The sequence below is a fragment of the Nerophis ophidion genome, linkage group LG18 (genome assembly GCF_033978795.1).
Source record: "Nerophis ophidion isolate RoL-2023_Sa linkage group LG18, RoL_Noph_v1.0, whole genome shotgun sequence".
In the NCBI taxonomy this organism is placed as follows: Eukaryota; Metazoa; Chordata; class Actinopteri; order Syngnathiformes; family Syngnathidae; genus Nerophis; species Nerophis ophidion.
The window spans coordinates 24,290,243-24,316,621 of record NC_084628.1 but is presented as its reverse complement, the minus strand read 5'-3'; the positions used below and the strand labels follow the sequence as shown (position 1 = coordinate 24,316,621).

At 40.1% G+C, this 26,379-nt stretch overlaps 2 protein-coding genes across 4 annotated transcripts in view; one reads left to right on the top strand and one right to left on the bottom strand.

The window, feature by feature from the left end:
* Positions 1–477: 477 nt before the first annotated feature.
* Positions 478–26,379, bottom strand: part of si:cabz01090165.1 (uncharacterized protein LOC100333421 homolog) — a 95,855-nt gene continuing 69,953 nt past the window's right edge. For 2 of the 3 annotated variants that reach the window (XM_061877756.1, XM_061877754.1), the window contains 11 exons: positions 25,895–26,006; positions 25,375–25,643; positions 23,018–23,218; positions 22,775–22,941; positions 22,476–22,716; positions 16,681–16,893; positions 16,296–16,606; positions 16,047–16,230; positions 15,757–15,979; positions 12,450–12,676; positions 5,551–6,023 (listed from right to left, as the gene is read on the bottom strand). In XM_061877756.1, the coding sequence (XP_061733740.1) occupies positions 12,561–12,676; positions 15,757–15,979; positions 16,047–16,230; positions 16,296–16,606; positions 16,681–16,893; positions 22,476–22,716; positions 22,775–22,941; positions 23,018–23,218; positions 25,375–25,629 (1,911 nt within the window). In that variant the 5' untranslated portion in view covers positions 25,630–25,643; positions 25,895–26,006 and the 3' untranslated portion in view covers positions 5,551–6,023; positions 12,450–12,560. Of the gene's footprint in view, positions 611–705; positions 802–946; positions 1,012–1,204; positions 1,280–5,550; positions 6,024–12,449; positions 12,677–15,756; positions 15,980–16,046; positions 16,231–16,295; positions 16,607–16,680; positions 16,894–22,475; positions 22,717–22,774; positions 22,942–23,017; positions 23,219–25,374; positions 25,644–25,894; positions 26,007–26,379 lie in introns of those variants that run through there. The other variant, XM_061877755.1, reaches the window with a different exon arrangement.
* On the top strand, positions 4,393–7,740 carry LOC133536976 (olfactory receptor 52L1-like). The gene has a single exon (XM_061877771.1). It carries the CDS (start codon positions 4,567–4,569, stop codon positions 5,557–5,559), a length of 993 nt encoding a protein of 330 aa, XP_061733755.1. The 5' UTR covers positions 4,393–4,566; the 3' UTR covers positions 5,560–7,740.

Below are 26,379 nucleotides of genomic sequence, written 5' to 3'. Positions count from 1 at the left end.
TTGAATCAACGTCAATGTTTCAACGTTGATTCAACTTTCAGTTTCTACCTAACAGAGACGTTTAATCAACGTTGAAACAATGTTACTTTCCTGTGTTGAAACAACGTTGGATTTGGGTTGAAAATGAAATTTGGATAAAGGTTTAAATACAGACGTTGAATCAACGCCAATGTTTCAACGTTGATTCAACTTTCAGTTTCTACCTAACAGAGACGTTTAATCAACGTTGAAACAACGTTACTTTCCCGTGTTGAAATAACGTTGGATCTGGGTTGAAAATGAAAGTTGGATCAACGTGTAAATACCGACGTAGAATCTACGTCAATGTTTCAACGTTGATTCAACTTTCAGTTCAACGTAAGATCAACCAATATATAAATATAATTAAAGACAACAAAACATAGTGCATATATAGCTCCAGGCTGAATCCTGTTAATGCAAAATTAAAATTAAGTAAAAAGAAAATGGAGAATGTCAATCGATATAATTATTTATTTAGCCTGTGATGCCCATCATATTCCTCCCTTCTGTCCAGGGGCATATTTCAGTTTATTTTTTATGGCATCATGGACCATCGTTTCAGTCCCCTTCTGGGTATCCAAGACACTAGCTGTAAACAGGTAAAAAGAATACAAATTAATTAAGTGTGCATGTGATTTACCCCAATCAAGTCAATGTAATTATTAAACACATACACAAACTCACCTGTGACTACATCGAGCAACTTCGTCTCGGCAATGCCAGTTTTTTCCCCCTCTTCCCTTCATTTTCAGATTGGACATTAATTAATTTGTCATGAGCCTGAAATTGAACACGCAAGTCATACATGCAGGCCAAAAAGTACGGAATTTTGCATTATTATAATTCCCGATCTAGCACTCATAGATTAGAATTTGGGTCTTACATCGCTTATTTTTAATATATATGTAGTGAAAGAGGAAAATACCTCTCCATGATGGTGCTTAAACAACTCTTTAAGTCATATCCACCAATCTTTGAGAGCCTGGCTGTCTGCAAATATACAAGAGAATGTGTTTAGCATACACTGGGGGAGTGGGCTAGCAAACACATACATACAAGTATTGGGCCTGTTTTATCTACACGTGTTTTATCTACACGATTTCATAACCTGAAATTTCTATCTAAATACAATAATATTTCCGATGTAAAAACAGCTACACAATTATAATGTTATATTACTTACCAGCAAATCTTTCTTGCTTGGTTGAGTTTTTATCAACTCGTCAAGGTCGAGTAGTTCCTCCACTGTCTCCAATTTCTGCACATAGAAGGACAGTTTTATCAAAAAATTATCCTTTTTGGTATTTTATGTATCATAGCAAGTGTATTGTGTCGTTCCATATATGCATAAACTGAAATCATTGGTACATTGCCTTGCATTAACGTTCTGCTTTTAAATTACCGGTAGTGGTACATGTACATAGACTTAGGGGCGGACCAGATGAAACGTGGGGGAGGGTATGGTTTTTTTTTTTGAAAAAAAGAGATTGTTTAGCAAAAACTGAAAAATAAATAGTTTGTTCTCCTGACGTATATATATAAAAAAGTTTGCTCCTGTAAGCTCTGCAAAAAAATAAATGTTGGTTGCCGCCTTGTGCCAAGAGAAAAAACTTTGTACCCCCCAAGAATTTCTGCGCTCCGTGCAGTCTTTTATTGTCAATCATAAAACATATGAAACAAAATCTGTCTGGATATTTTATTGTCATATATTTTAGTATACATGTTGGCCAACAGGTAAACAGTGAAACCATTTGGAAGTTTCAATACTCGACAAAAACTCTTGTAATAGCAGTACTGGCCTTATCAGTAAAATAAAAAAATAACGGGCGACCCGTGGACTTGCCTTTTGAGACATAGCCTTGCTAACAAGTCAAACTAATTAAAAAGTACCTGTACGTAAAATAAACTGGCAACATTTTAAATGAACATTAAAATAAGCCAGAAAAACCTAACTACCATCCAGACGGGTGTTTTGAAGATGAAAATCAAGAGGAAGTAAATTAATACAGTGACTGGCGCGGCTGTAAAAGACAATGGGTACAGAACCAAACATTTTTTTTTTGTTTTGTGTTAGCCTGGAAAAACAATTGTTTGCTTTTGGGCAAGTGGGGGAAAAAATTGTTAGTTGTCTGCTTCGGGAGAAAAAAAATGTTTGCTCAGGTCCAGTTTCTACAGTCAAAATAAACGTTGAGAATAGGCGGGAGATACATTTTTCGTTTTCCTACAACCCTCTTGTGAAAGGGCCACAATTATATCGATATAAATAACCAGTATTATCTCAAGGTACAAACCTGAATCTTTATGGACGTCGATGGTTTTCTTTGCAGTGAAATAGTTCGATTTCCAATTCCAATCTTCGCTCTTCGTCTTGCTTGCTGGATTGGAAAGTACTTCAGCACGCATGCGCACAAGCTAGCTGTGATACGATAGGTGGTGTGTGTGGTGCAGCACGCTGCCATCAAGCGGCGGTTTCGTTGAAAACTATCGCAAATGGCCGATGCGCGCAGAATGGTTGGCAAGTTGAATTGTACACGTTGAAACGACGTTGAAACGACGATGTCCCCCAATGATGAAAACAAACCAGATTTGTAACATATGGTGTGGTGTGGTTTGCATGCTCTCCCCGTGAATGCGTGGGTTCCCTCCGGGTACTCCGGCTTCCTCGCACTTCCAAAGACATGCACCTGGGGATAGGTTGATTGGCAACACTAAATTGGCCCTAGTGTGTGAATGTGAGTGTGAATGTTGTCTGTCTATCTGTGTTGGCCCTGCGATGAGGTGGCGACTTGTCCAGGGTGTACCCCGCCTTCTGCCCGATTGTAGCTGAGCTAGGCGCCAGCGCCCCCCGCGACCCCGAAAGGGAATAAGCGGTAGAAAATGGATGGATGGATGGTGTGGTGTGGTCAGTTGGTTGTGATTTGGTCGGGATATGGTTGAGTGACGTCGCAACGTAATTTCAACGTCACTTCGACGTTGAACTAAGGATGGTTGCCCACTGGGTGGTTACTACATCTGTAAGTGCAAGTTAAAACTCTACTATGCAAAGCCAAACCCATTTATCAACAATATCCTGAAACGCCGCCGGCTTGGCTGGGCCCGAGCTCATCTAAGATGGACTGATGCAAAGTAGAAAGGTGTTCTGTCGTCTGACGAGTCCACATTTCAAATTATATTTGGAAACTGTGGACGTGGTGTCCTCCGGAACAAAGAGGAAAAGAACCATCCGGATTGTTATAGGCGCAAAGTTCAAAAGCCAGCATCTGTGATGGTATGGGGGTGCATTAGTGCCCAAAGCATGGGTAACTTACACATCTGTGAAGGCACTATTAATGCTGAAAGGTACATACAGGTTTTGGAACAACATATGTTGTCATCCAAGCAACATTATCACGGACGCCCCTGCTTATTTCAGCAAGACAAGTGTTACAACAGCGTGGCTTTGTAAAAAAAGAGTGTGGGTACCTGCCTGGCCCGCCTTCAGTCCAGACATGTCTCCCATCGAAAATGTGTGGCGCATTATGAAGCGTAAAATACGACAGCGGAGACCCCGGACTATTGAACGACTGAAGCTCTACATAAAACAGGAATGGGAAAGAATTCGACTTTCAAAGCTTCAACAATTAGTTTCCTCAATTCCCAAATGTTTATTGAGTGTTGTTAGAAGAAAATGTGATGTAACACAGTGGTATACATGTCCTTTCCCAACTATTTTGGCACGTGTTGCAGCCATGAAATTCTAAGTTAATTATTATTTGCAAAAAAAACAGAGTTTATGAGTTTGAACATCAAATATCTTGTCTTTGTAGTGCATTTAATTGAATATGGATTGAAAAGGATTTGCAAATCATTGTATTCCGTTTATATTTACATCTAACACAATTTCCCAACTCATATGGAAACTGGGTTTGTACAACCCGAGTGGCAACACAGTTAAAAGAAGCAAGGAATTTCTCGGTACTTAACGACTCTTCTCCTTCGTCATCTCGTGTTTCCTCGTACCCGAGCATCCAACCTCCTTCACGCCACACCTCGCCGGTTCCCACTTTCCCTCATTAGCTTGTTTGTAGGACGTGCGTAACAGTATAGCATTAGCATGGGACTTAAACGTCGTCATTAGCGCAGCCTGAAAGAAAAGACTCGTTAGGCGTGTAATTAACCGTGTGTCCTCCCAGGAAGCGGTGGCTAATTGGCTCGAAGGAGCAACAACAGAGCAACTTCTTAAAGACTCTCCATTTGACAAAAATACAAATGTGGTTAAAAATTAGATTTTTTGGGGGGGAGGTGGGGTTAGTGTGCAAGCTAGCATCCCTGCGTTTTGTTGAGAAAGGTGAGTAGAATTAGAGCATCGTTTGTTAATAGCGTGATTTCTGTTCTGCCTGATGAGACCCTGGAGTTTAATTTGGGTGTTGTGGCCAATCAGAGCACTGCTGCATTCAGGGTTCACGTCCCCGCGGGACATTTCACGTTGGGTTATAAGACAAAACAAGACTTGACCCGTCGTTCTGTGGACGCCAACACACCACAGGTAGGACGTGGAACTCCGCAATGTTGGCGTCAGGGGATAACGCATCGCACAGCGACTTTGTGTTCCGTGGCTTCCCGGGGCTGCACGAGCACCGGTGGGTGGTGGCGCCGCCGCTGGCCGCCGCCTACGCGTTGGCGCTGCTGAGCAACGCGCTCCTGGTGTACGTGATCTGCAGCGTGGAGCGCCTGCACAGCCCCATGTATGCGCTGATCTGCATGCTGTGCGCGGTGGACCTGGCGGCAGTCAACGCCATCGCTCCCAGCACGCTGCTGGGCCTGCTGCTGGACTGGAACGGCGTCTCGCTGGCCGGCTGCTTGGCGCAAATGTTCGTCACCCACTTCCTGTCGTCGGTGGAGTCCACCTTGCTGCTGGCCATGTCGCTGGACCGCTACGTGGCCATCTGCCAGCCGCTGCGCTACCACGAGCTGGCCAACCCCTCGGCGTTCGTCAAGCTGCTGCTCTTCACGCTGGTGCGTAGCGGCGCCGTCATGGTGACGCTGGTGGGCCTGGCGGGCTCGCTGGACTTCTGCGCCTCCAACATCATCCTGCACTGCTACTGCGACCACATGGCGCTGGTCAGCCTGGCCTGCGGCGACACGCGGCACAGCCGGGCGGCAGGCCTGGCCGTCATCGCCTGCTTCGTGGGCGTGGACATCCCGCTCATCTTCTTCTCCTACATGAAGATTCTGAGTGTGGTGTTGCGGGCGGCGGCCAGCGAGGACCGCTGGAAGGCCTTTCACAAGTGCGGTACGCACCTGATGGTCATGATGTGCTTCTACCTGGTGGGCAGCGTCACCTTCCTGTCGCACAACCTCAACATCGACATCCCCACCGACGCCAACACCGCCATGGGCCTCGTCTACATCGTCTTCCCCGCCGCCGCCAACCCTGTCATCTACGGCGTCCGCACCGCCGAAATCAGGAACGGCTTCTACCGCCTCTTTCGACTCCGAGACGCCAAGGTCTCGCCCGTGACAAGCGTGAAGACCACCAAACTGGACGACTTCCGATAAAAATACTTTTTATTTCATTAGAAATCCACGCGCTTGCTCCTATGAAAGCATCAAGTGGCATTTGTGTTCAAACCAAAGAGTATCAAACCAACAAAGAAGACAGGAGGGAGAGGGCACATACCAACACAGACGAGGCCGACAGCGAGGGGGCGGGGCGTACTTTAGCTTACATCATCACCGCCACGGTTCTTTTTGTACGTACGCACGGGATTATCTGGAACTGTCCCCGGGTGAAGATGACGTCTTGAAGAAGTTGCCACAAAAGTTTGCGTCTCCGTGTCCTCCGTGTTGTGACTAAGTGTAAGAATCCTTTGGCCTCTTTATGCACGGGCCAAGGAGCCGAGGGGAGTCCAAAGGGGTCCTTCGCGGTACTAGACCCGCCTCCAGTGGACCTCCTTTTGGTTCTGGTCCACTTCACTTCGGGGCTCATCGGAGGCACGTGACCATGTGACCTGGCAAGGCACCTGAGGAGAGGACACGCCGTCGTTACGTTCATTGAGAACAGACTGTAAGCAGCTACTTTTTTCCTACACTCTGGACCCTGCGGCTTTTAAAACGGTGCAGCTAATTTATATTTTTTTCCTTTACTGACCACCGTAATGCAGATTGTTTATTTTTTTCTTCTAAAAAGCGAATACATTGAAAAATAACAATTCTACAAGTGTTGTCTGGATTAAAAAAAAGAGATTGTTGAGCTATTACCTCCTTGTTCTGTTGGTTTTATATGTATGTATGTCTATGTGTGTGAGTGCGCGTATGTGTAAATGTTTATACGTGTATATCATATACATATACATATTCATTAGGGGTGTAACAGTACACAAAAATTTCGGTTTGGTACGCACCTCGGTTTAGAGGTCACGGTTTGGTTCATTTTCGGTACAGTAAGAAAAAAACAAAATATAAATTTTTGGGTTATTTATTTACCAAATTTGTAAACAATGGCATAACATACTGTACATACACACACAGGGTCCATTGCCAGGGTTAATGTGGTCAACATATATAAAATAATAACTAAATAAGATAAGGCTCAGAATGTTTTTTTAACAAAACCTTTCTACATATGTAGTGCTTTTTTTGATTGATTGATTGAGACTTTTATTAGTAGATTGCACAGTACAGTACATATTCCGTACAATTGACCACTGAATGCTAACACCCCAATAAGTTTTTCAACTTGTTTAAGTCGGGGTCCACGTTCATCAACACCGCCCGCCGTTTTTTGTGGACATGTTCCATAAATATTGATGTTAAAGATTTTTTTTTTTTGTGAAGAAATGTTTAGAATTAAGTTCATGAATCCAGATGTATCTCTATTACAATCCCCAAAGAGGGCACTTTAAGTTGATTACTTCTATGTGTAGAAATCTTTATTTATAACTGAATCACTTATTTATTTTTCAACAAGTTTTTAGTTATTTTTATATCTTTCTTTCCAAATAGTTCAAGAAAGACCACTACAAATGAGCAAAATTCTACACTGTTATACAATTTAATAAATCAGAAACTGATGACATAGTGCTATATTTTACTTCTTTATCTGTTTTTTTCAACCAAAAATGCTTTACTCTGATTAGGGGGTACTTGAATTAAAAAAAAATGTTCACAGGGGGTACATCACTGAAAAAAGGTTGAGAACCACTGTATTATGAGAGTAGCGTGTGTGTGGCCCTTTAATATTTGACAGCATGTGACGTCAGTGAGTGTGTGGGCGAGCGACCGTGGTGAGGGAGCGGTAGTGAGTACGGGAGTGGCTGGTGTTTTGTTGGATTGGCTGAGTGCAAGACCTCAATAAAGCCACGATTTGCAATTAATTGCCGGACTCTTCATTTACCCTGTAGTCCGGAGCTGTGGAGACCCACTGCCGGGTAGAGTGAAGGGTTGTGCGTGCAAGGGAGACACTATGGGAGCCGGAAGCAGGAAAGGTGCAACACATGTTTGACGTGTTGTCAGAAGCAGCTGCTGAACAATCTCGGCAAACCTCCGTCCTCCATTGTTGTATCGCGCAGCCAAAGTGTTCCCAAACAGGAGATCTTAACGAGGCAGGAGGGTCTTTCAGCTCTGGTTTTAACATGTTGTCCGAGCCCGGCCGCTGCTAGCATGTGTACTCGTTCGGTACACCTCTGAACCGAACCGAAACCCCCGTACCGTAACGGTTCAATACAAATACACGTACCGTTACACCCCTAGTATTCATATATGTATATTATATTTATGTGTATTCATATATGTATATTATGTGTGTATATATGTACATCATATATGTACATTCATATTTATGTCATATACACTGTGTATGTATGTATATATCTCTGCTTCACTTTAGAAACTTTTAGATTCGAATAATGATGAAGAACCGATTAAGTTTGTAGCTCGCTGTTCCACTGTAACAAAATAAGAGTCATCCACTGTCGTTGTGTCTGTGGATGGAGGCATGGCCGCCAGCTCAAACACTCAGAAGTTGAAGCTCGTAAAATAAATGTAAGGTAACGCAGGAGAAATGATCCAGATCGACTTCCAACATGTTACAACTTGTTCCTTAAGTCATTTCAGACACTTCTTGAAAGATGGATGAAAATATGTCTGTTAATTTTTCATCTATGAATTATATTTTTGCACTAATTTTCAGTTACCAAAAGGAGATTTAGAGCATAGAGAAATATATTTTGCACGAACAAACATTTCTTCCAAATTAAAAAAACACATAAAAAACAATAACAAGTAATTTAATCAAAAGCATTTAAAATGAAAAAAGATAAAATAATAAAATAAAAATCATTAAAAAAAAACATTAAAATGAAAAAATAAAATAAAAAATTGTGATTAAAAAGTCACATCTGGAGTCTGATTGCCAGAAGCTGGTTTGGATTTGGACTATATTTTGAAAATATATTAAACACAATATAAATGTGTTCGCTATCATCCATATTAACACGTCACAGCTACTGCTTTCTGCAAGCTCAGCAGGACTGCTGCACTCTCTCGCGCCCTGATTGGCCAATTAGATCGCTTGTGACACTGCAGACAAATGTCCAAAATAACTTCTCAATGTTTCTAAAACTTTACCCATAAAGATTCAAAGAAAATAAAAAAAAAAACAGCTTAACTGTGGCCGTGGTGTGCCAAGTTGTTGTTGTTCCTCATTCACTGACTGTTAGCGTTAGAAGAGCTGTGACGTTCGCGAAGGAATCGAGTCTTTTTAAGAGCCTTTTGAACAATGAGAGCCGATTCCCAGTTGTGAGCTGTTTTGTTTGGGAGACGTTGGCAGCTTTTTAAATGAAAAAATATACATATTTTACATTACAAAAAATATATGTTTTAAAATGATCATTTACTAATTGTATATATATATATATATATATATATATATATATATATATATATATATATATATATATATATATATATATATATATATATACACACACACAAAAAATAAATAAAAATTGGATTCACTTTTCAGGTTCATCATCATAAAGGACAGTAGTTCAAGCATACACACACTAGGTAGTATAATGTGTGCTCACATTTGTATTGTAGTGTTATTTATACTTTTTATATCAATTAATGCATTTTATTTTCACTTATTGTACAATTTTTATTTTTTTTAGTTTTGAGTCCTAAGTTTTGAAGCACTGAAGTTTTTTTGCATTGAACTTTTTTTTTATGAAAAAATTAATATTTTTACATAATAAAAAATATGTTTTAAAATTCTAATTTTATTTATTTTCAAATAATTTTGATTCACTTTTCGGGTTCATCATTCTAAAGGACAGTAGTTCAAGCGTACACACACTAGGTATTATAATTCTGTACTCACATTTGTATTGTAGTTTTATTTGTGCTCGTTATATCAATTGATGCATTTTATGCTTATTATTTGTGTATTTTTTTCTATATTGTTGAAATGCTACACATTTTTTGGGATGAGAGGAAATTCAAACTAGTGATGTCACTGCCAAAGCATGGAAATATGGCAGTTGAAATATGGCAGTTGAAATGCTACACATTTTTTGGGATGAGAGCAAATTCAAACTAGTGATGTCACTGCCAAAGCATGGAAATATGGCAGTGCCCTTTTTACAGTGAAAACAACAAAACTTAAAATTATAGCAAATATTTCTAAATAATTCTTACTAATAGTTTTATTTGTTTGCACTTAATTGTTCTGATATATATCTTATTGTATAACTGATACTTGTGATTGTTACCTTCATTAAAAAAAAACAAAAGTAAAAAAAACAACAACCAACTACAATAACGAGCCAGACTTTTGAAAGACTCCTCAAGATCGAGCTCCAAGTCCCGTCTCTATCGGGGAGCCAGTGTTTTAAGCAATCTAAATGTAGACCACACAGCCAATCAGAGGGTATGTTTGTCCAGTTCTCTGATTGGTTCCTGTGCAAGCTTAAATAAAAAGCAGAGGGCGTTTCTGACTGCAGAGAAAGCAGTGGTTATTGCAGTTAGTATGGATAATAGCAAACATGCAAACACATTTATTGAGCACAAAAATACACTTATAGTCGCTCAACCAATTTAATTTTTCGCTAGAGTTTAATTTTTTATAAAAATATAGACAAAGTGCTTGCAAAATATATTTGTTGTGCTCAGAATCTGCCTTTGTTGCTACCTCAAGATTAAGGCACAAATATAACTCAATAAGGATCAGACGCATCTTCTGCCTAATCAGTTGTTCCTTTTCCCCATTTTTGACATTATTAAAGCAATAAAACAATTTTAAAAAATAACGCTGATTCTGATTACTTAAAAAATGGATGAAAACCCGTCCATTACTTTTTGAGTTATTTTGCTAACGGACAGAGACCACCTGAAATGATTATTATTGATAACTGAAAATAAAATGTTGTCATAAAAAGTTGTCTTTTCATCTTGGACAGTTCATACACACACAGATGTGTGTGTGTGTATACAAGTGTATATATATGTATATATATATATATATATATATATATGTGTGTGCATATAAATATGTATGTGTATGTAAATATACTGTATATGTGTGTATAAATATATGTATGTGTAAGTGAATATAAAAGTGTATATGTATGCGTGTGTATGTAAATATGTGGGTTTAGAGACGGTGTGGCGCAGTGGTAGAGTGGCCGTGTGCAACCTGAGGGTCCCTGGTTCAATCCCCACCTAGTACCAACCTCGTCATGTCTGTTGTGTCCTAAGCAAGACACTTCACCCTTGCTCCTGATGGGTGCTGGTTAGCGCCTTGCATGGCAGCTCCCTCCATCAGTGTGTGAATGTGTGTGTGAATGGGTAAATGTGGAAGTAGCGTCAGTGCTTTGAGTACCTTGAAGGTAGAAAAGCGCTATACAAGTACAACCCATTTATCATGTGAATATATGTTTGTGTGTGTATATATATATATATAAGTATATATAAACACATACATATATTTATTTACACAAATGTGTGTATACATGTATGTGAATGTGTGTGTATAAGTAAATATGTGTGTATATATGTAAGTATAAATATACACACATACATACATATTATATATATATATATATATATATTTTTTTTTTACAGATTTATTATGAGAATCATAATCATTTAATTGCCAAGTACATTCTCACAAACAAGGAATTTGTTAATTTGTTTTGGTGTACTGGAGCAAAAACAGTTACTGTAATGAAAGAAATAAGGTCAAAATAGCAAAAACTTAAGTAAAATGACAAAATATCTAAGAAACAATTAACAACATATGAAAAACATTTTAATTTGTATCTTTTATAAAGAATAAGCATAATTACAAAAACAAAGAAGTGAAGTGAATTATATTTATATAACGCTTTTCTCAAGTGACTCAAAGCGCTTTACATAGTGAAACCTAATATTTATGTTACATTTTTTTTGTTTAGACCAGTGTGGGTGGCACTGGGAGCAGGTGGGTAAAGTGTCTTGCCCAAGGACACAACAGCAGTTACTAGGATGGCGGAAGCAGGGCTCGAACCTGCAACCCTTGAGTTGCTGGCAATGCCGCTCTACCACTATACCGACAACAAAGTATGTACAGAAAGTATATTGGAATAAAAGAAAAAACATTATTTGTAATATATATATATATATATCCATCCATTTTCTACCGCTTATTCCCTTTCGGGGTCGCGGGGGGCGCTGGCGCCTATCTCAGCTACAATCGGGCGGAAGGCGGGGTACACCCTGGACAAGTCGCCATCTCATCGCAGGGCCAACATATATTCTATTTTCAATATTAATAATACTCATATAAATATTTATTAAGTGATTGGCCTTCTGCCCGAATCGGGCGGAAGGCGGGGTACACCCTGGACAAGTCGCCATCTCATCGCAGGGCCAACATATATTCTATTTTCAATATTAATAATACTCATATAAATATTTATTAAGTGATTGGCCTTCCGCCCGAATGCAGCTGAGATAGGCTCAAGCACCCCCCGCGACCCCAAAAGGGACAAGCGGTAGAAAATGGATGGCTGGATGTCATGAGCTATGTCTCTTTACCCAAAATTGCCTCAGCACATGCCCAGTAAAATGTGTATGGCACCCCGCAGCCAGCAGATGGCAGTGTAAGGCATCAGGTCATGTGACTGCTCCAATGTCAGTGCAGTAGTTGAGTAAACTGTTATTTTGTGTTTTTTAGTGTGTGTTGGGTTGCAGTTCAGCCATCAGACCCGCAGGGAGCAATGTTGCTCCATTGTAAAGCGTGAATAACTACAATAAATAACAATAAATATATGTGGAATATATTAACCGTTTTACGATGTTTGTATTTTATTTGCCGTAGAATAATTGGACATTCATCATAAAGAAGTCCTCATGTACAAAACAATCTGGACAGGTCGTTCATAGGGAAATGTTGTTATTCAACTCACCAATGAGGGGCGGCGAAGACCAGCTCGGCTCGCGGCGCCAGCAGCAACTCAAGAAAGGGGGGGGGGAGGTGGAGTATTGGTTTGTGGGTTTGATTGGCAGTTTGTTGTGCGTTATTGCGACACGCCGTCCTCATCGTGGGCGGGATCTAAATCCACAACAGTCGTTCCTCGACGGGACGCACTCGCCCCGTCTGCCGCCATCGACGACTGGCTGCCTTTTTTAGCACCTGCAAGACAAGATGGCGACGGGCCCGTTCGGAGACGCATTGAATTTCATGTGTGTCTTTATAAGCAAAGCCTCTTTTGACACTGAATTTATCCAACTTAATTTTGTGCGTTTGAATTTTGAGAACTGCATTTTTTATATATGTAATATTGCTGACAATTTCATGGAATGAAAATGTGCGTGCAAAAATTAAGTTTGTTGAACAATACAGTGTTTTCAAACTAATTGGGTAAAAATTCAGTCCAGAAATATTTGTTGCTTAAAAACTTCATCCATTTTCTACCGCTTATTCCCTTTCGGGGTCGCGGGGGGCCTATCTCAGCTACAATCGGGTGGAAGGCGGGGTACACCCTGGACAAGTCGCCACCTCATCACAGGGCCAACACAGAATGACAGACAACATTCACACTCACATTCACACACTAGGGCCAATTTAGTGTCTTAAAAACTTAATACTGACCAATCCAGCCAATTAGGTGTCATGTTTGCAGTCATGTGACACGTTAGGCAGCACTTCAAACTTGACACCTCATTGGCTGATCAATTGCGTCAGTTTTAGTTTACTTGAAGTGGTTGAATTTTTTTTCCATAGACTTTTTTTTTTTAACTGTATTTTAACAAACTTGTACTATTTTTTAAAGTTTTGAATCTTGGGAGCACTGAAATTTTTTGCGCTCAATTTTTTACACAATTTGTTCACACTGATTTTTTTTTTTTTTTACACAGAATTTTTATACTGTGAACTTTAAAACACATTATTTTAACAAACTCATACTAAATGTCAAAGTTTTGTGCCACTGAATCGTTCTGAACTGAATTTTTATTACACAAAATTTTTACACACTAAATCTTAAAACACTGTATTTTAACACATTTGTACTAAGAGTCTTGGGTTTTGAAGGATTGAATTTTTCTGCACTGAATTTTTTTTTACACTGAATTTCTTTAGCACAGAATTTTTCGACACTGATTATTTTTGTCACATCATTTTTATGGGTCGAATTTCAAAACACTGTATTGTAAATAACATTTTTTAGTAATTTCTGAAGTTTTGAGTCCTGAGTTTTTGAGCACTGATTTTTTTTACACTCAGTTTTTACACACTGAATTTTGCCACACTAATTTTTTACCCCAAAGTTTTATACGCCAAGTTTTTTTATACACCACATTTTTTTACATTGATTTTTTTTCTAAACTGATTTTTAACACAAAATTGTATACTGTGAACTTTAAAACACTGTATTTTAACAGCCTCGTACTCATTGTTTAATTTTTCTGCACTGAATTTTTTTATCACAGACTTTTTACACACTGAATCTTATAACACTGTATTTTGACAAATTTGTACAGTTTTTTTAGGTTTTGAGTTCTGAGTTTTGAAGCACAGAATTTTTTTTTTACACTGAATTTCTTTTACAGTTTTTTTTTTTAAACTGAATTTCTTTTACATAATTTTTTGACACCGGATTTCAAAACTCTGTATTTAAAAAAATGTGTACTAATTTCTGAAGTTTTGAGTACTGAATTGTTTTTACACTGAATTTTTTCACACTCAATTTTCACACATTGAATTTTGCTACACTCATTATTATCATTATTATTATTTATTTTTTTACACAATATTTTTATACGCCAAATTTTTATACAATGAGTTTTAAAATACTGTATTTAGACACATTTGTAATAATTAAAGTTTTGAGTCTTGAGTTTGAGCACTGAATTTTTTATACACTGATTCTTTTTTTTAGTTTATTTACAGTGTTTTTTCAAAGTCTTGAGTTTTGGAGCACTGAATTTTCTATACTGATTTTTTTTCTCACATAATTTTTAACATACAGAACTTTTTACACAAAATTTTTCTACACTGTTTTTCTTACACATATTGTTTACACTGAATCCTAAAAACACTGTATTCTAACAAACTTGTACTAATTTTTTAAGTTTTGAGTCTCAAGTTTTGGAGCACTGAATTTATTTTGCACATAATTTTTTCACACTGAACTTTAAAACACTGTATTAAAAAAAAAAAGTTCTACTAAGTTCTGAAGTCGGCGTGGCGCAGTGGGGAGAGTGGCCGTCCGCAACCCGAGCGTCCCCGGTTCAATTCCCACCTAGTACCAACCTCGTCACGTCCGTTGCCCTGAGCAAGACACTTCACCCTTGCTCCTGATGGGTGCTGGTTGGCGCCTTGCATGGCAGCTCCCTCCATCAGTGTGTGAATGTGTGTGAATGGGTAAATGTGGAAGTAGTGTCAAAGCGCTTTGAGTACCTTGAAGGTAGAAAAGCGCTATACAAGTACAACCCATTTAAGTTTGGAGCACTGATTTTTTTCTGCAGTGAATTTTTTTTACACTCAATTTTTGTACTGTGAATTTTGCTACATTAATTTATTTTTAATTTTTTACACACAATTTTTATACGCAATATTTTTATACAATTAATTTTTACATACTGAATTTGAAAAAACTGTGTTTGAACAAACTTTTTCATTTTTTTTTAAAGTTTTGAGTCTTGAGTTTTGGAGCACTGAATTTTATACACTGATTTTTTTTTTTCCAGAAAATTTTTACACACTGAATTTTTCAACACTGTCTTGCTTACACTTATTTTTTACACTGAATCTTAAAACACTGTATTTTAACAAACATAATATATTTTGAAGTTTTGAGCCTTTCGTTTTGAGCACTGAATTTTTAAAAACAAAATTTTTACACACCGAATGTTTGTACACTGTTTTTCTTACACAACTTGTATACACTAAATCTTAAAATACCGTGTTTCAACAAAATTGTACAAATTTTTGCAGTTTTGAGCCTTGAGTTTAGAGCACTGAATTTAACTGCACTGAATTTTTTTACGCCAAATTTTTACACACTGAATTTTAAAACATTGTATTTGAACAAACTGCATTTTTTAACAAATTTTGCTCTCAAATTTTCATGCATTGAAATTGTCAGCATAAATAAATTTAGTTCACAAAATGAAAACACATAAAATTCGGTTACATAATTTCAGTGTCCCAAAAAAAAAAAAGCTTTTGTAAAACAAACACAAATGTATTGGCTCCACCCTCTTTGTCACCTGGGCCCGCAGTGGAGGAGACGGGATGCACAGCCAGGACACTGGCTCCGCCTCCTCCTCCTCCTCCGTTGGTCTGTGAGCAGACATTGGTGTGGTGAGCGGCGGTCTTGTGCTTGTAGTGGTTACTGTGCAGCTTGTACTTCATCAGCAGGATGAAGATGAAGACGAGGACGGACGCCACGATGATGCCCCCGATGATGATGATCATGGTCCCTCCCAGGAACTGAGGAAGAAGACACCGTGAGCAAAAAAAAAAAGGCCCCGGAGCATGATTGGGCGGTTCCACCCACCTGATCCCGGATGGAGTGACAACGTCCATACTCTGGCTCGGTGGCGAAGGCCACGCAGCCCACCAGCTTGGTTCCCGTCAACGCCGTGACGCCGTCGTCGTAGACGGCCAGAACGCACAGCTCGTAGTCGCGGGAGGAAGCCAGGTCGCTCAGCAGGAAGTACTTGTGATTGGCCGGGATCATCCTGGAGGAGGAGGAGTCAGCCGAACTATGTGTGTGTGTGTGTGTGTGTTTGGATGGATGTCTCACCTGTAGATGAGGATGTCGTCGGCCGAGCTGTTGTACTGGACCTGGTACATGCGCACGCCTGGAATGTGGTTCTGTGGGGGCCACCTGATGAGGGCGGAGCTAGACGTGAGGTCGGAGACGCTGACCCGCTGCTGGTCAGAGCGCGCCTGCCCGCCGCTGATGTTGGACTTGATGGACGTGGGCACGTCCGAAGGCCCGGGGTCGGCCTCCAATTTGGGGTCGTAGTGCGGCGACGGGTTGACCACCAGCTCCACAGGTGCTGTGGCCTCGCCAGCTGCGTTGGACGCGATGCAGGTGAACTTTCCGGAATCCTGTAAAAGGTACAAGGACAAGGGGCTGATTAGAGGGGACCGAGGGGGAAAAGGTCACCTATGAGGCGCGGGACCTTGACGGAGGCCTTGAGGATGTCCAGGGAGCCGTTCTCGTAGCAGACGGTTCTGGAAGTGTTTCCCATCAGCTTCCCTTCGGGGCTGACCCAGTGCGTGGAAGGTTCCGGGTCTCCGATGGACTTACAGCGAAGGCTGACCTCCTGGCCTTCCATCACAAACATCTTGGACGTGTGGCGTGTGATCATGGGCGGCTCGCACACAAACTCCTCCTGCGGCAGAAGAGAGTCGCGCTCGGGTTAGCGACCACCAGAGGGCGACTCCTCTTATTTTCATCGTGCACAGTTCCAAGATGTCTCAAACATTCCACCATTAAAGGCCTACTGAAACCCATTACTACCCACCACGCAGTCTGATAGTTTATACATCAATGATGAAATATTAACATTGCAACACATGCCAATACGCCTTTTTAGTTTACTAAATTACAATATTAAATTTCCCTGGAGTTTCGTCTTGAAAACGTTGTGTAATGACGACGTGTACGCAAGACGTCACACGTTTTTAGGAAGTATGAGCGCTACGCAAACACACAGCTAAAAGTCGTCTGCTTTAACGGCATAATTACACAGTATTTTGGAGATCTGTGTTGCTGAATCTTTTGCAATTTGCTGATTAATATTGGAGAAGTCACAGAAGAAAGATGGAGTTGGGAAGCTTTAGCCTTTAGCCACACAAACATACTGTGATTCCTTGTTTAAAATTCCCGGTGCTGAAACTTTCCTATGCATCAGAGCGCGGTCAAGCAGACATGGATCCCTACCAACTGTCAACCAGCAGGTTTCGGTGAGAAAATTGTGGTTAAAAAGTCAGTTCTTACCGGAAAAAAGCTGAGCTTGTGCCGTCCATAGTTGCCGTCGACTCCCCTGAGACACTGCGCGTCAACACACCCGTGGAGACACCCTTCAGACTATCAGGTAATATTTAACTCACTAAAACACTAGCAACACAATAAAAAGATAAGAGATTTCCCAAAAATATCCTAGTAAATGTGTTTAAAACATTGGAATGCAATGCAATACAATCGCGTTTTTTATTTTTTTAACTCGTTTTTTATTTTTTATGTTATTGTTTTCTAGTCCGTCGCTATCAATATCCTCAAACACAAATCTTTCATCCTCGCTCAAATTAATGGGGAAATTGTCGTTTTCTCGGTCCGAATAGCACTTTTTGTTGGAGGCTCCCATTAAAAACAATGTGAATATGTGAGGAGCCATCAACATGTGACGTCATCGTCTGCGACTTCCGGTAGAGGCAGGGCTTTTCTCTTAACACCGACAGTTGCGAACTTTATCATGGATGTTCTCTACTAAATCCTTTCAGCAAAAATATGGCATTATCGCGAAATGATCAAGTATGACACATAGAATGGACCTGCTATCCCTGTTTAAATAAGAAAATCTCATTTCAGTAGGCCTTTAACACATTTTGGATATTCAAACAATTCTTCAACTTCCCAAAATTCCCTGAATTCTTACTTTTCACTAAGAACTGTTACCGTTTGCATTTTAATCGATACGATACCTGGGAATTGATACCGATACTCAAATGTTTGGTGTTTTTGTGTGCGTTAGTAAATATTTATTGTTTTTGATAATAAAATCAAATTTTTCATTACAACATCTAAAAATAAGCTGATTATGATAACTGCTTGTTTTTTTTTAATCATATTTGCAAGTATGACCTTAAGTTGCAATAACTTATCAAGACGTCAGATGGCAGTCGTGGATAGTTTTTGGTGTGTTGGCTAGTCAATTTTGTCTTTTGTTGCGCCCCAAAAAGTGTTAATACTGTAAGTATTGTACTTAATACACACCAGCTGTTTGATTATTACGTGCATCTTAGTCATAGTTTTCGATAACACATTTAGCGGTTTTGACATGACCCTGTAAAATCGCTAATGCTAATCAGTATCATGTCAATAGCAAAGCCAATGTATATTAGCATCAAGCTACCAGATTTTTGGATAAGTAAAGCCTTAATTTAGTTAAGCTGGAGCGATTTTTGAGTGAATTGCTTTATTGGCATTGAAAATTGCAACATTACCTAAAAGTAGTTTGGCTGAAACCGCTCTCAGTGCTGCTGGAGTGATCGGTAAGTGCCAAAGTGCTATTTCTTAACACCCCGAAAATTATTTGGCTCCACTAAAAAGTTTGACGACTTCAACATTTCACAACTATTTCGCACCCTTCATGGTTTAAATTGTATTTGCTAATGATAGTTAATTGCTAGAATGTCAACTTTATAAAATAAGTGTTGGAGCCACATTTACCTATTTGTTTTTATTTTTATTTTTCTAATTGATTGGTGGTGTCACGCCAAATTTCTTCCCCCCTACAAAAACCTTCCCCCCCATTTACTTCCGGGGTCATGATTAATACAGACGTTGTGTTAACGCTATATTATAAAAATATAACGCTATATTATAAATATACAGACGTTTTGTTAATGCTATATTATAAAAAAAATTTAAAAACAAATTTGGCGTGACAGCACCCTTGCTATGGTGCGGTTGCCATGGTAACCTCATTTAATTAGGTTCAGGTGGGAGCACTCGGGGGGCGATTGTATGGAGGCCACAAACAGTTTTCGAACGTGCCGTGCGTGGTCAGGTCTCACTGCTGTGACAATGTTCCATTCAAGGTCAGCATACTAACAATGACATTATGTTCTATAGCCTACATTGGATTTCATTTTGAATATTAAAATAAACGGATTGTCATGTCCAAATATATTTCCACAGTACTGGACATTGATTAATTTGCACGTGTCAAACTAAGTCAACACAGTCGCCCTCTGTATCAGCTTAAAGGCCTACTCAAACCCACGCAGTCTGATAGTTTATACATCAATGATGAAATATTAACATTGCAACACATGCCAATACGGCCTTTTTAGTTTACTAAATTACAATTTAAAATTTCCCGGGAGTTTCGTCATGAAAACGTCGTGTAAGGATGACGTGTACACAAGACGTCACGGGTTTTAAGGAAATATGAGCGCTGCACACACACACAGCTAAAAGTCGTCTGCTTTAACGGCATAATTACACAGTATTTTGGAGATCTGTGTTGCTGAATATTTTGCAATTTGTTCAATTAATATTGGAGAAGTCACAGTAGAAAGATGGAGTTGGAAAGCTTTAGCCTTTAGCCACACAAACACACGCTGATTCCTTGTTTAAAATTCCTGGAGCTGAAACTTTACTATGGATCAGAGCGCGGTCAAGCAAACATGAATCACGACGGAATGTCAACCAGCAGGTTTTGGTGAGAAAATTGTGGTAAAAAGTCGCTTCTTACCAGAGAAAAGCTGAGCTTGTGCCGTCCATAAAGCTGCCGTCGACTCTCTAAAACACTGGCGTCAAGACACCCGTGGACGTACACCTTCGACTATCAGGTACTATTTAACTCACTAAAACACTAGCAACACAATAGAAAGATAAGGAATTTCCCAGAATTATCCTAGTAAATGTCTCTAAAAACATCAGAATCCGTCCCAATGCAATCGCATTTTTTTCTTTAACTTGTTTTTTTTATATAATTTTTTTTTTTCTAGTCCGTCGCTATCAATATCCTCAAACACGCATCTTTCATCCTCGCTCAAATTAATGGGGAAATTGTCGTTTTCTCGGTTTGAATAGCAGTTTTTGTTGGAGGCTCCCATTAAAAACAATGTGAATATGTGAGGAGCCCCCACACGTGTGACGTCATCGTCTGCGACTTCCGGTAGAGGCAGGGCTTTTCTCTTAACACCGAAAGTTGCGAACTTTATCGTGGATGTTCTCTACTAAATCCTTTCAGCAAAAATATGGCAATATCACGAAATGATCAAGTATGTCACATAGAATGGACCTGCTATCCTCCCTTTAAATAAGAAAATCTCATTTCAGTAGGCCTTTAAAGGTAAAGGCTAAACAAAGTATAGAACTAAGTACAGACCTCAGTCATATAATTTGGTACGTGACACATGCTAACTGTTAGCATGCGCCCAAGACATATATTTTGCTAATTTGTTGGGTATACTCTTCAGAATCGTATATTTTGGTAGTTGATGCATGCTAATGTTAGCATGAGCAGTGTTGATTTTTTTCTGCTTATTTTACAGGCAGAGTAATATACTTTGGTACTTGACAATTGCTAACTGTTAGCATTTAACATCATATATCAAATTTGTCCTACATGCGCCTCAGACTTACAAATTTTGCTCATTTTGTGGGTATCCATCCATCCATTTCCTACCGCTTATTCCCTTTCGGGGTCGCGGGGTTTTGGTAGTTGATGCATGCAAATGTTAGCATGAGCAGTGTTGATTTTTTTCTCACCTGACACTATATGGCGAGCCTGATAACAGTTAGCATTTCAGTTTGGCTTTAGTTTTTCAGGATTTACATACAAATTCAATCGAAATTGCTTTTCTAGTTTTTTTAAGCTAATTTTACAGGCACTGTAAAAACTTTAGAGTATTATTATTTGGTACTTTACAATTGCTAACTGTTAGCATGCAACATTATGTATCAAATTTGGCTAGGATGCGCCTCAGACTTATATATTTTGCTGATTTGTGGGTATACTCTTCAGAGTTATATATTTTGGTAGTTGATGTTTGGTAACGCTAGCATGAACAGAGTTGTATTTTTTCTTACCTTATGCTATCTGGCTCACCTAATAAATAGTATTTCAGTTTGGCTTTAGTTTTTCAGGATTTACATGCAAATTCAATCGAAATAGCTTTTCTAGTTTTTTTAAGCTAATTTTACAGGCACAGTAAAAACCTTAGAGTACTATTATTTGGTACTTGACAATTGCTAACTGTTAGCATGCAACATTATGTATCAAATTTTGCTAGGATGCGCCTCAGACTTATATATTTTGCTCAGTTGGTAGAGTGGCCGTGCCAGCAATTTGAGGGTTGCAGGTTCGATTCCCGCTTTCACCATCGTAGTTACTGCCGTTGTGTCCTTGGGCAAGACACTTTACCCACCTGCTTCCAGTGCCACCCACACTGGTTTGAATGTAACTTAGATATTGGGTTTCACTATGTAAAGCGCTTTGAGTCACTTGAGAAAAAGCGCTATATAAATATAATTTCACTTCACTTCACATTTGTGGGTATACTCTTAAGAGTTATATATTTTGGTAGTTGATGTTTCGTAACGCTAGCATGAACATAGTTGTATTTTTTCTTACCTGACGCTATCTGGCTCGCCTAATAACAGATAGCATTTTAGTTTGGCTTCTGTTTTTCATAATTCATATGCAATTTTTTTCGAAATTGCATTTTGTAGTTAATTTTACAGGCGCTGTAAAAACCTTACAGTAATGTACATTGGTACTTTACACATGCTAACTGTTAGCATGCTACTTTTTGTAAACAATTTTACACATTATAACTGATAACATTAGTATGATAGCTATTCAAACTAATTATACAGGTATACACCTCAGAATCAATTATTTTGGAACTTGACACAGGATAACAGCTAACTTTAGCAAGGTAGATATTTTAGCTAATTTCCTGAGTATACTCTCCAGAGTCATATATTTTGGTAGTTGATGCATGGTAACATTAGCATGCTAGTTTTTTATTCCTTTGGTGCACACCAGTTAGCATTTCTACCGAAAAATGCATGTTTTATTTATTTGTTATACATTAATAATGCATTGATCACCCGTCTAGTGATTCACCAGCTGGTGTTAGCTCGTGTTAGCTAGCGTGATTCGTCAGCTGACCGTAATTAGCTGACAGACAGTAACAGCAATGGCAATGACTGATTATCAGTTCGCTGACAAACCTCTCGGATTGTCCAAAAGTATTTTCCGGCCAGGTCTTTGGGGGAGGCGCATGTCTCCAAGTCGTCCTCTCGGGTCAGCCGCCGCAGCCACATCAGCTCACAGTTGCAGTGCAGCGGGTTCCCGCCAAAGCTCAGCACCAGCGCGCTGAGCGGCGAGCCCTTCATCTTGGCGTAGACTGGAATGCGCAGGAAGAGCGGGTCGGGCGGAATCTTCTTCAGCTTGTTGGACGTCATGTCCAGTCTGAACAGGAGAGGCACGTTAGCGGGTGTTGCATCACTCTGACTTCCTGTGTGAGCACCTGGCCAGCTTGTGCAAATTGGAGAAGATTCCCTCAGGAACGTTCTCGATCAAGTTGTGGTCCAGACTGAGCGTGTTGACGCTGACCAGTAGGGAGATGGTCTCCCAAGGAACCTCCACCAGGTTGTTATAGCTAAGGTCCAAGTCCTCCAGAGTCTCCAAGAAGTCCTGACAGAGACGAAGAGGACAAGGTCAGAACCTCCAGTCACAAGTGAAGAACAAGTTGATAGACCTGGATAAACACCTGGAAAGCTCCATGGGAGATGCTGTGGAGTTGGTTGTTGGCCAGGATCAGGTGCCTCAGATTGACCAGGCCCTGGAAGTGGGCGTCGTCCAGCGTGGTCAGGCGGTTGGAGTCCAGGTGGAGGGCGTGGAGGTCCTGCAGGTCGGCGAAGGTGAACGGTCGGATCTGACTGATGGTGTTCCTGCTCAGCGTCAGATGGATCTGAGGAGAAGACTGGACTTAAGAAACCTGACTGATGACCAATGATGTTAATACCGTCAATTCCGGACTGGTACTTTTTTCCTGCGGGGCCAATTCGTGAATTTTTCGTCACCGAAGGCCATAATGCAGACGAGCAGAGACACTGAAAAGGTGTTACTGTTTGTACTATGGCCCGTCTTTTGGATGAGGTCGCTCACTGCAGGTGCTGCAGTGACCTTCTGTCAAGAGTCGGCTTTCAACCGGAAGTACAAGTGCCGTTCCGTCTTCTAGGCGTCCATAGCATTTCTACTCGTATAGATTCTTTATTTGTCACTCCAAACAAACATTTGTAAGTTTTCAATATAACTAAGACAATTCTTACTTACCAAACCGTCCCATGTGTGATGTCTGTAGCAGTATTTTCATGCATATTTATTCGTGCTATTGTAATGTAATGACGCTAGCGTCAGTAGCATTAGCTAATATGCTAACACGTTTTAGTGTCTGTGTTAGTATTATTAACTTACAACAGCTTTATTTTTGTGTTGTTCCTGTTTTGTAAATTTATCCAAACTTCACCGTCGACTTATTGAGTCTGTTTAGCTGATTGGAGAGCTAGCCTCCACAGCAAGTGGAAACCCCTTTTATGGTTATCCCAGTTCTATAACCTTTTTAACAGGTAAATGATAAATAATAAATGGGTTGTACTTGTATAGCGCTTTTCTACCTTCAAGGTACTCAAAGCGCTTTGACACTACTTCCACATTTACCCATTCACACAGTGATGGAGGGAGCTTCCATGCAAGGCGCTAACCAGCACCCATCAGTAGCAAGGGTGAAGTGTCTTGCTCAGGACACAACGGACGTGACGAGGTTGGTACTAGGTTGGGATTGAACCAGGGACCCTCGGGTTGCGCACAGCCACTCTACCACTACGCCACGCCATCCTTAACAGGTCCTACCGATCTCCAAATAAAAGAAGTAAATGTATCCCAGGTCCTTAATATGTGCAGCCAATCAGTTTCAAGAGCCCAAAGGCTCAGGGGCCGGACATCAAAATGTGCATGTTTCGTCAGGAAGTGCCTCCGCAGATTATATTCCTTTGAGACTGTTTACTTAATTACAAAGTAAACAAATCTGCTTTCACACTAAACTGTCAACAAGTTCATTATTTTGTCCTTGCTACTCTTTTTCCGGTGTGTGGAGCTTGACAGATAGTTAACAGCATAAAAAAAACAGAAGTTTCAGATGTTTTTTTGAGGATTGATATTTAGAAAACAGACGTTTTAGATGTTTTGTTGAGGATTGATCTTTAGAATTAGTTTCCTTCCTTAGTTGTATTTCTTTACACATCTTCCTTCATGTAAGTGTGTAAGACTGAAAATATAAATGTAAAATAAACATTACAAAAGTACAACTTCCATAGTAGATTTTACATAAAAAGGTTTGGTGTTAATACATCACACTTTACGCATATAGAAATTAAACAACATCCAACTTGAAACATTGCGCACAATGTATGTTGTTCATCACAATTAAACCTAAGATGTGACGTTATTGCCATCTACTGGTCGAATTTTGCGCTAAATGTATTAAAAAAGCTTTGATTGCCAGAGTTACTCTTACAGAAAAAAAAACAACACAACCGCAAATAGATAATATACAAAACAAACTAAATATCTTTATGCAAAATATATACTTACAAAGATTTGAACAAAGTTTCGTGATGAAGCTTAGGCGTACAGATTTCTACTATTGTTGCTGCTTGTGTAGAACAGTGTCTGCCTTTTAAATGGTCCCACTCGGCAGAAAATTCATACATTGTTGTCCAGTTCAATTTTTGTAATTTATTCAGATTTTTTGTCAGGGTTGAATAGGAAGTCTTCTTTTTCTACTCACCCCATTGCTGCTTCATTGTGACACATACGCCTTGCTGCTGCCCCCTGTGGGGTGAGGGGAGTACTGCATACTTGGGCAACCCTAGTTTGATTGGGTTCATCAAAACTATTTGGGTGATGTTTGTCGGGCCAAATGAAAAGCTTTGGCGGGAACTAGAGTTTCAACACCAGCGATCCGCACACAAAAAAACACCCCAAAAAACTGCGCTGCTAGCACCATGCTAACGTAGCTCGCCGCCAAGCTAGAAGATGTGATGACACGAGCAGGAAGTGACCTACCAGGCTGGACATGTTGGCGAAGTCGCGGTGTCTCAGTGTGGTGATGAAGTTGTCCATGAGACGCAGCTCTGCCGTCTGGCGGTCGACGTTTGGCGGGACGAAGAGCAGGCCCGTCTTGGCGCACAGCACCGTGTAAGAGGGCAGCAGGTTCTGACACGTGCAGCGTTTGGGACACAACATGGACGCCGAGCACAGCGGTAGGAGCCAGGACGCCGCCACGAAGACCAGGAGGAGAAGCGGGGACATCGCCTCCATGATGATGATGTTTGCTGGACACACACACGCACGCAGTGAGCAGGTTATTACTGTTCTAAAATGTCATCAAGTTGTTAAAAACCTCCACACCACCGGGGGGCACAACCGGTTTTAAACACTCAGTGAAGTGTAAACATGCTAATAGTGCTAAAACAAATGAAAACACAACCTCTTCCTGACACACACACAGAAACACACACACACACACACACACACACACACACACACACACACACACACACACACAGAAAAGGGAATAACATACGTCAATAACAAGTGGGGGCGTCCTCTTCTCACTGGACAGGGAGAAACCTGTGGGGGCGGGACTACGACTGACAGAGGGACCTCATTGGCTCGTCCAGCTGTCGGTCAGTGGCCTGTAGGAGAGCACGACAGGTGGTCATGTGATCCGTCTATTACATTCAGCACAGCAGAACGGCGATAAAAACAATTCACATTTACGTCCTTTGCGGCTTTGATGACATGTTTTTTGTAAATGAGTCCTATTTTGTGGACACAAGATGAAGTGTTGGTAACACCAAATAGCAACGCCTCATCTATTTAACACGTTTCAGCAAGCAGATTTTTAGCTGGGCCAAAATATTTTGTTGATATATACTGGTGTGACAAATAATAACGCCATCGTGTGACAACCACCTCAACAGTTATCTACGACTAACAGTTAGTCTTTTAAAGTATAAAATAAAGGCTACTTGAGCTAGCTGCTAGCCTTTCTAAATAGCAAACACA

Bases quoted from the DNA above. Each gene is read 5' to 3' on its own strand.
- LOC133536976 (XM_061877771.1), top strand. From the start codon at position 4,567: ATGTTGGCGTCAGGGGATAACGCATCGCACAGCGACTTTGTGTTCCGT.